The following is a 10,864-nucleotide window of genomic DNA, read 5'->3' as shown; positions in this document are numbered from 1 at the left end:
ATTTAGCCAAATGATCACAAACAAGACCATACTAAAGTTACCAGCACAACTATGTTTATGGCAGCATTATTTACCATAGCGAAGATATAGAACCAACCCAGATGCACCTCAGTAGATGAATGGATCATGAAAATGTGGCATATATACACAATGGAATTCTATGCCTCCATCAGAAAGAATGACATTGCCTCATTTGTTAGGAAATGGAAAAATTATATTAAGTAAAGTAAGCCAGGCCCAAAGAAATACAGGCCCAAAGAAATATGGGTCCAATGTTTTCCCTTATTTTCCATAACTAGTACATATACTCTGAGACAAACAGAAAGGGTCAGATAAGACGATGTTAACTAAATTAATCACAAGGTAAGTATACAAGTGGTTTTTCATTTCTTGGAATTGCTTCTAATGTATTTATAAGGTACCACGTGATTTTTTGTTGCTTTCTATGTTTCTCTGCCACGGTATAGCCCTTGTTTTCACTGTATTTAATGTTGGTATAATTTGTAGAAAGGAAGGGAAAAAATAAATTGTTTAAACAGAGATACAGATTGACCCACTGCAACAAAGAGATGTAGAAGACACTTGCCGAAAAGCGAACATTTCAATTTAGGTGTGTGTGGGGTGGGGGGAGGGAGGAGTTGTGGAGATGGGAGGGAAAGATGGTAGGGGGAAAACAAAGGAGGAGACAATAATGCTTTATAAGGAATGTACTCATGACCTTGCTCCTGTAACTGTAACTCATCCTCCGTACAGTATTCTCACAATAAAAAACATTTAAAAAATAAAGTGGGTGACAAAACCACAAGATTTATTTTTCACACAGGTGCAGCTAGTTGCCCTAAGATAAAGGCAACAGAATATTTCCTGTCTCATAAAAATCTATTCCAACAGGGTTTGGGTGGAGTGGGGAAGCAAGCTCTCTCTCTCTTTACTTAACTGAGTTTCTGAATCGTATTCATGACAAATGCCCTTCATGTCTTCTTCTAATTCTCTATACAACCATAACACACTACATTCATATTCATGCCAATTGGGATAATAATTTAAATAATTCATTGGCAAAGAAGCAAGCATTTATTATACTAAAGTCATAAGTTTTTAAATAATCCTCCTACATGTCTATGCTAATTATGCAGGCTTGACTTCAAGAACTATCAGTTTGTGTTGGCTTTGGCTTTTGCTATTGAGGAGATCAATAAAAACCCTGATTTTTTAAGTAACTGGACTCTGGGATTTGACGTCTATGATGATCAATACAGAGCTTGGTCAATGCTTAAGAATCCCTTCATTTGGCTCTTTGGGAAGTACGAGATTCCAAACTACACTTGTATGAGAGACAGCAGGTCTATAGCAGTACTTACAGGACCACAAGGATTAACATCTGACAAAATTGGAACATTGCTGGGACTCTACAAATTTCCACAGGTGAGAATGGTGGTGTCAAAAGTTATAAAAGGGTGTCGTTTGTTAACATTTCAGGTGCTAGAAGAGAATGATAGAAGAGACTGAATTTATAAACCTATCAAATTTTGTGGTATCAAAGAATAAGTAGTCAAAGATATATATAGATATATATCTGCTGATTGGAAAAGGATATGGAAAAGTTAGAGAAGACAAACAGATAATTTATTGTTGCAAGCCTTATCAATTATCCCCTTTGAAAGAATGAGTAAATGGAAAATGACTTGCCACTGTGAAGATATGTTGAGCAGAGTACAAATGGCCCACACCAGTAATTCTAGCTATTCAGGAAACTTGAATCTGCAATTAAGCAGCAACAAGCTGGTAGATCAACGAGTTGGCTCAAGTGGTAGCCAAGTCTTGAGAGAAAAATTGAACAAAGTGCATGAGGACATGAGTTTGTGCCCCTCTTCTGGCATGTATGTGCACACTCATACATACACACACACACACACACACACACACACACACACACAAAGATATTATCTTGAATGAAGTAAGTCAAGCTCAGATTGAGGTGGGGAAATATGTTCTCTCATATGTGAGAGCTAGGCCTAAAATATGAACATGTAACACACACATACCTTCATATATATATATATATATATATATATATATATGAAGGTATGTGTGTGTTACATGTTCATATATATATATATATATATATATATATATATATGATTAAAGCATGATATACATACAGATGGAACTCGATGCTGTGATTTTTCTTATCTACTGACAGTACAAAAAATAAACACCATAAACCTGAAGCATATCTGAGAAGGGTATGTGTTGAGGAAAAATGTGAAATGAATAGGGAATAGATGTGTGGGAAAGCACAGAATATTCAATCTACAAATGTGAAAACGGAATTAGGAAAGTCAGGGAGTGGGTTGGGTTGATATAGATGGGAGGGGTTTATGGAAATAGTGACAAAGATCAAGAGACATTTTACAATTTATATTTTATACAACTACTCAAAAGCTAAAATGAACTCTACCTTTGACCTACTTCAACTGCTTCTTCACACACACCAAGACTCAAATTTTGATGGATGGCAATGCTCGAATTCATAATGCATCCAATTTCCTTCCCCTTTAGATTACCTTTGGGCCTTTTTCTCATGTCCTGAGTGACTATCACAAGTTTCCTGCTCTCTATCAGATGGCCCCAAAGGATACATCAATAGCCACTGCCATGGTCTCCTTACTGCTTCACTTCAGCTGGAATTGGGTGGGACTGTTAAACTTACAGGATGAGAATGATTCGTGGATTCTTGCTGAATTGAAAGAAGAGATGGCCAAGAGCAGAGTTTGTGTAGCCTATGAGCAATTAATCTCAATCCAATCGATATCACATGTACTAGAAGCCATGGCAGTTTATAACGAGATAAATAAATCTTCAGCAAATGTCTTCATCATACATGGTGATAATGGTAAACTAATAGAATTAATCGTGTGCATTGAGCAACTTTTAATAAAAGGCAGAGTTTGTATCATGAACTCACAGTGGGATTTCACCATGAAAAGGAAATACTTCATGCTAGGCTCATTGCATGTACCTCTCATTTTTTTACATCATCATGAAGATGTTTCTGGATTCACAGAATTTGTCAAGACAGTTAATCCTTCCAAATACCCAGAAGACATTTTTCTTGCTAGGATCTGGTTTCTGTCTTTTAATTGCTCAGATATTGAGTCTGACTGTGTGACATGGGACAACTGTGTTCATGAGGCCTCTTTGGATTGCTTGCCTGGGCATGTTTTAGACATGACTATGTCTGGACACAGTTACGATATATACAATGCTGTGTATGCTGTGGCCCAGGCTCTCCATGAGATGCTTCTTCATCAGACAGAAGTTCAAATAATGAGAAATAGAAAAAGGACACCACTTTCCCCTACACAGGTAATTTCACCTATATGGATGGTACACATGATAAGCAGAGGCACTGCCTAGAAGGTGTGCTATTCTATGAAATTGAATGTTTCAACTATTTTTGCAAGTCTCACAAACTTTTAAGCCCAGTCTGGTTTAATTTAAGATACTCATAGCTCACCCTCCTGAGTAACTGGGATTACAGGTGTGAGTAACCAGTAATCAGTTTATAAATTCATTTACTTATAAATAACCACAATGTGCCCATAGATAATCTTTTGAAAACTACATTAGAATTTTCCCTATATTTCTTCAGGAATACCAAAGGATGACATACTGAAGAAAATGTTCCCTATTTTCTATATGTGATCTAGTTTCACTCAAATTTGGTAATAACAATTGAAAAATCTCAAACTATAGACATTAATAAAAATAGAGTTTCTGATAAACTCTAGCTATGCCACTGAGAATTGTCTCATTCGTGGCTATATATTATAGATTTCTCTTGAACAAAGGCTTGTACTTCTTTTCTGAGTGACCAGGATTCAGAAATTTATTTTTATTCCTCCTTAGATTGTTTACACAGATACTTCAATCATTCTCAGTGCTATGTTGAATTCAGAATCAGGGATTAAAGGCAATGAGGAGTGTTTCTTAATTCAGATTTTCTATTTTACCTTTGGGATGTACTTCACAATAATATGATGTCTCTCTTCAGTTGCTCCATTTCCTGAAGAACATCCAGTTTCACAATTCTGTTGGGCAGCAAGTGATTTTGGATGAGAAAAGGAAATTGGAGCCAGAGTATGACATTCTGAACATTTGGAATTTTCCAGAAGGTCTTGAACTTGAGGTGAAAGTAGGAAAGTTTTCTCCATATGCTCTTCATGGTAACCAACTGTCTTTATCTGAAGATATGGTGGAGTGGGCCATAGGAACCACAGAGGTGAGTTGGATCTAATCCTAGTAATTTTAAGAACACACAAATAAGCAAAGTCATCCTTTAAATTTATACCTAGTTACTCAGATAGCTGAGACTTTAATATCCTTGTTTAAGGTCAGCCCAATAAGGAAATTCTGTGAGACTGTTATCTCCAGTGAACCACCAAAAATCTGGAAGTGGAGCTTTCACACAAGTAGTGGAATGATAACTTTGACCAAAATGTGCTCAAGGCCAGGCCCTAGATCTTGACTTCAAGCCCCAGGATCAGAACTTAAAAACATTAAATGTGTTCCTACTTCTTGATTCAGAACATTGTCATAAATTCAAAAATAGTAGTAGTTTTCTAGTAGGATTCCAACTCCGTGATAAAGTATCCGATGAATCACTTCATATGGTGGAGACATTTATTGTATTTCTTCTGTACAAGTTTCATTCAATGGTTAGCTGACTATTTAGGCATCTTTGGCTAAAGGAGTCACTGAAAGCACCAGTATCAAGATTCATACTTCATGGTCACTGCAAACCTAAGAGGAAAATATAATGAGCCTATAAGAGGCAGGTTTCCTCCAGGCTTTATCCCTTGTTAAAGATGAGTAGGAGACATAAAATAATGACATGAATTAAACAAGTTCCGTAGGACTGTACATTCAAATGTATTTCCATGCCATATGATACAATCTTTTCAAGATCCCACACTGTTTAATAGTTCAACAGGCTAGAAATCAAGGTTTTAGCACATTAAGTCTATAGGAATCATGGGATATGGAATCTGTAACAATTCAATTAATTGACAGCACTTAGCTGCTAGAAAACATTGTACTTGAGCAGTTCTTTAAAACAATGCATGTTTAGAGTTTTAGCTATGAAAGTTTGAAGAGTTACAGACACATACCTGATTTTCCTCAGACTCCTCACTCTGTCTGCAGTGAGACTTGTGGTCCAGGATTCAGGAAATCTCCTCAGGAGGAAAAGGCTACCTGTTGCTTTGACTGTACACCTTGTCCACAGAATGCAATTGCTAACGGCACAGGTAATTCTGTGACTTCAGAAGAAATTTTCCATCTATCCTCAGTTTTCTTCAACCAAACATTCAATGCAAAACTTGTGCATTATGATTGCAGAGTCTTTTATTCATCTCTCTGTTAGTAATTTAATTTTGACATGTGGTAGTATTGTTAGGTGAAATGTGATAGATCATGGGCTTGAATTATATATTTTAGTAAACTTTTCTACTCTATTGCAGGCAAACTTAGCTCTAGAAATCCCTCTTATCACTAAGGGTTAAGACAAGTGTAAACCCTAAAATGAAAGTAAATGTGAGGCTTATTAGGCTAGTGCTTACCTTAAAAATACATTTTGTTCACACAGGAAACACAGATCTTGCAGGTTTATTTCTCTCTGCCCAGAACTGTTCAGGGCATAGAGCAAGTATTCAGAAGGGTGGATTCACTTCAAGAAGTGAGCATGACTATAAACTGTCCAAGAGTGGTTTCTCTGTTCCTACTGCTTCACAGATAAGTTGGAGAGAAAAAACAGAATGAGAAGAATTCAAGGATGTGTAACATGGATAAAATAAATGTTTTACAAAGACATGTAGGAAAATGTAAGCTGCCTGATTTAAAATGTTCACCAGACTGCAGAATAGGGCACACTTAAACTGTTCATAAGTGTTAAGAAAAGGTATTGGAAATAGTTGAAAGAGATTAGAATGCCACAATTGTCACATTATCAACACATACAATAATCACTTAAAGAAAAATAGTTTAATAAAACAGCCTGAATAAAGAAGATGGAAATAGGAGAGTAAGTTGTGGTTTTGAAAAGAAATAAAGTGTGTTTGTGTCACTTAATAATAACAAGCTAGGATTACATCTAAGGGAACAATTTCCTAATTTCGTGTAAGAAAAGAAGTTCCTATCAAGAACTAATGGTAGCTTGTACTTCTTTCCAGATATGGACCAGTGTGTGAAGTGTGCAGATCATCAGTATGCCAACACACAGAGAAATAAGTGCCTCATGAGAACTGCAAGTTTCCTGGCTTTTGGAGATCCCTTGGGCATGGCTCTGGCCTGCATGGCTCTCTGCTTCTCTATGCTAACTGCTGCTGTTCTTGGGATATTTGCAAAACATCAAGACTCTGCTATCGTCAAGGCCAATAACCGGACTCTCAGCTACATCTTGCTCATCTCCCTCATCTTCTGTTTCCTCTGTTCCTTGCTCTTTATTGGTCGTCCCAACACAGTTACCTGCAGACTGCAGCACATCACATTTGGGATTGTCTTCACTGTGGCTGTTTCCACAGTGTTGGCCAAAACGGTGACTGTAGTCCTGGCCTTCAAAGCCACTTCTCCAGGGAGAAGGATTAGGTGGCTGCTGGTATCAGGGGCTCCTAACTTCATCATCCCCATCTGTACCCTCATCCAGGTTACTCTCTGTGGATTCTGGCTGGGGACTTCTCCTCCCTTCGTTGACACAGATACATACTCTGAACATGGCCACATCATCATCCTGTGCAACAAGGGCTCCCTCACTGCCTTCTACTGTGTCCTGGGATACCTGGGCTCCCTGGCCCTGGCCAGCTTCACTGTTGCTTTTCTGGCCAGGAATCTGCCTGACACCTTCAATGAAGCCAAGTTCCTGACCTTCAGCATGTTACTGTTCTGCAGTGTGTGGCTCACCTTCTTGCCTGTCTACCACAGTGCCAAGGGGAAGGTCATGGTGGTTGTGGAGGTCTTCTCTATCTTGGCCTCTGGTGCAGGGCTCCTAGGCTGCATTTTTGCCCCAAAGTGTTACAACGTTTTGTTAATGTCAAATAGAAATTCTCTTCGTGACTTCAGGGATAAAAAACCTACTAGGAGGAATTAGCTTTCTTTTGAATAAACTTCTATGTTTGCTTAGTATACATAATATCTGATTTAAATCTAAACTTTCCATTGTTTTATTACTTTTCATTGTGGAATTTTTTACTTCAATCAATAAGGGTCTATTACTCATTTTTCTACTAGTGTAAGTCACAAGTGGTGGTGATAGCCATTTAAATTTGAATTTTTCTTGTCTACTTTTGGTTCCTCCTATTTAATCTGCACTTAAACTTATTATCCCCTTTCTCAGTTTCTTTTCACTGTTGCTTTTCTCAATAGCGCTCAAAGCTAGTGCTTTACTATTTGAGCCACAGCCCTACTTCCAACTTTTTAGTGGTTAATTGGAAATGGGAGTATCACAGACTTTCCTGCTCACGCTGACTTTGAACCATGAACCTCAGATAACAGACACCTGAGTATCAAGGATTACAGACATTAGCCACTGGTTATCAGCTCTTGTAAATGTTTTAATGATGCACTAAGTAGTATTCCTTTCTAGTTTCTTCTTTGTGGTTTTAAATGAAATTACACATAATTACACTTTGAAATGTAGGGACAAAGAGAAGATAGACATGGATGAATAGATGGATGGATGGGAGGCAGGAAAAGATTAATGGCAGTGAGTGAAGTTCATGGTGAAATGGATGAAGGACATAGGCAAAAAAGAAGGGCCAAAGAAAGTGTAGCAAAATATAAAAATTTTACTGATTCTTGTTCAAAAGGTTCCTGTGAATTCTCCCAAAATATTACATATTTCTCATGTATGAATAATCACAATAATGAAAAGTTGTGGGTGAAAAAAGAAAGAGGGATGAGGTGAATTTTATAAGAAATCACAAATATGTATAAAAATATCATAATTATTCCCATCTTTACATATATATACTAATAAATCTAAGACAATATAAAAATGACGAATTAAGGTCAGTTAATGTAGACTTGTAAAACAATAATTTCCCTTTGTTTTGCTTTGGCCCAAATGTGCTGAAGACACAGAGCTCTCCATATGAATCCCTTCAATCTAGCACCAGGACCTAATGACTGAAATAAATGCTTCTTTACTTACAACTGAAACTTTCTCAATCATCTCCATTTTCCACATTTGTCATGCCTTTTATTCTTTCTCAGACACTACATTGAATATCTGACTTTCTCTTACCAAACTTGCTCTAGGAAGAAAAGGTAAAAACTTTTCACTCTTGTAGATAATTCAACAGACTTTGGAATAATTGGCATTAATGTACAGAATTTGAATGTTACTGGAACAAGCTTTTTTACCATGCTACATTCTAGGAACTTTGGGGCTCAATCTCTTAAAATATCTTACATGCATTGTAAATATGTCTATTTACTGAAAAGGGATTCTATTTCAGGACAAACAATCCCCCTTCATTATGAGTTTCACAGTCATAAGCTCCTTCTTCACCTACATCCTTACTGCTCACTCAAAACCATGGCAAGCAATAACTTGGCTAAGCTTAGCAAGAAGAAAGAATCCCCAATATCCAGCTATGACCATTGTTCCTAGACATACCAGTATGAATCAATGAAACTTTCTGTCATTGCTCCCCCAAATCTGAACCAGATGCACATGCAGGGTACACTAAGGAACAAGGAAGCTCTCCTGTACCCTGAGGTCATAATTCAGGTAGAGACCCAAGCTCATACATTGTCAATGATAAGAAAACATAGGAGATTCTGGGAAGATGGCAGAAAAGAAGCTGGAGGGTAAACAAGCTCTCGCATAGAAAGCAGTTTTAGTGTTCTAGTGAAGAGTCCTAGGCCAGAGAATCACACCAAGTGTGCCATCACAGTACAGAGAGTTTGGCCAGAGAAGGAAAATCCAGACAAGGAAACAGATCTGAGCACTTTCTGGTAGCCACATCTGCTGCAGCAGTGGCAGCCATAGCCACCATACCTACAACCGAAAAAGTCCAGGACAATGGCATCAGATGCAGCAGGTGATTGGATTCTACTGAATACGAGCTAGAACTGACAAGGAGCAGATATCTTCATTCTGCAGATCACAGACCAAGGAAGACCCACAAACCAAGACTCTGGCATGAGTAGAACCCTGACATCCTCACTCCTTCTCAGGGAGCAAATAAGGGAAGGCCACCCCAACACACTACCAGAGATCTCCATCTTTGATACTAACAAAGGCCTGGCTGAGCACCTAGCTCCAACTCAGGCCTTGGAAGAAAACAAAAGAGTCATTTAGCAGGTCACAGGAACCTAACCTGAACTGCCAGGCTCAGTTCCACCCAGGGGAAAGACACCCAGCCCAGAGAGAGGAACATCCCCACACTGAGGAGTGACTTTCTTCAGTGGCTAAACAGAGCCAGAGGCTGCCCCTCCCTACAAAAGCCTAGAAAATCAATTGAAATTTCAGTAAACAGAAACCCTGAGAATGGCTCTAGGCTGGGCTCTGTGAGTGTCTCAGAAGCTAGACTCTCAGGGAAAAGCTACTGTTTGCTCAAAGGCCTTAACTCTTCCCAGAACCGAGCCTCATCACAGCATCTCCAAACTAGAGGAAACAGCCATCTCCCTCTTGTGATACTCAAAGCAGATCTAACTCCCACTGAACTAGACTGGGAGGAGGATCATAAAATCCTGGGTAAATCTGAGCATTTTTCTGCCTGCTCAAACAAACTGACTTCAGAAACTAATCAAGCCACAGGAAAACAAAACACCACAAGCAGAACAGAGACTCCATCAAGAGACTGGTTACAAACATGACACAAGGGAGATAGAGGATCTTCCCATCCACCCCAACCCCCCAAAAAAATCAAAGAACTCGTTTTTTGTACCTTATTTTTCATTTATAATTTTTTTTAAATATTGTTTTCTGTAATCATTTTTTTCCTCTTAAAATTTTTATTTTAGGTGTATATGTATGTGCTTTTTTTAAAACTCTACTGACTTTTGGGTCTTTTTTTTCTTTTTTCTCATTCTTTTCATTTTTCATTCCCTTTCGTTCTTTTTTCAGTGATTTAATGGTGGTTCTGCTCATCCTCAGATATACCTGTCACCAAATATTAGACCTTATCCCGCATTGTGTACACACTTAATCCACAAATTTATTACTCAATTCAAAACCTCTTAGGCTTAAATTCCTTAATAGCAGTATTATCTCTTTATACCTATATAATTTTCTAAGAACTTTTATTTTTTAGTTTTTCATGTCTCCTTTCTATCCCTCCCCTCCTCACATCCTATCCCCATTCTTCAATCAATTTCACCTTTAAAATTAAATAATTTTTAAGTTTCATTTTAAATTTAAATTTTTCTTTTTCCATTTTTTCTTCTCTCTTTTTTTCTCCCTCGCCCATCATTCTGTCCAATCCATTTCCCTCTCTGAGATTAGGACTTGGTTAATTTCACTTTCCTTTTACCTATCCACATCCCTCTAATCATATTTTTCCCCACATTTCTCCCTAAACCTCATAATTTCTGGTTTGCCAAATCTTTCTTTGCTGTTCTTAGCCCATTAATCCATAGCTGTTTGATGTTGAATAGACTATATCTGTTGAACTAAATTATACTTGCAGCCTTTTAACTGTGCAACTACAGGACTCTGGTTGATGCCTTAAAATAGAGTTCTAGCACAAAATTGTTGCTTTCATACCAAATGGGCAGAACAAGTCGGTAAAACAGAAGAAAAATGGCAAGTCCACATATCTCAACCCCCACTCATGAGAATCAGGTGACAGAACAGATA

At 37.8% G+C, this 10,864-nt stretch overlaps 1 protein-coding gene across 1 annotated transcript; it reads left to right on the top strand.

Annotated features, from left to right (window-relative positions):
* Positions 1-340: 340 nt before the first annotated feature.
* On the top strand, positions 341-7,147 carry LOC122119843 (vomeronasal type-2 receptor 116-like). Its single transcript, XM_042693917.1, has 6 exons — positions 341-363; positions 1,137-1,425; positions 2,563-3,369; positions 4,058-4,285; positions 5,189-5,312; positions 6,234-7,147. The coding sequence occupies exons 1-6, from the start codon at positions 341-343 to the stop codon at positions 7,145-7,147; spliced, it is 2,385 nt and encodes a 794-aa protein (XP_042549851.1).
* The last annotated feature ends 3,717 nt before the right edge of the window (positions 7,148-10,864 follow it).

Source organism: Dipodomys spectabilis, unplaced genomic scaffold (genome assembly GCF_019054845.1).
Source record: "Dipodomys spectabilis isolate Male_0828 unplaced genomic scaffold, ASM1905484v1 ptg000173l, whole genome shotgun sequence".
NCBI lineage: Eukaryota > Metazoa > Chordata > Mammalia > Rodentia > Heteromyidae > Dipodomys > Dipodomys spectabilis.
This window is presented reverse-complemented; position numbering and strand designations above follow the sequence as displayed.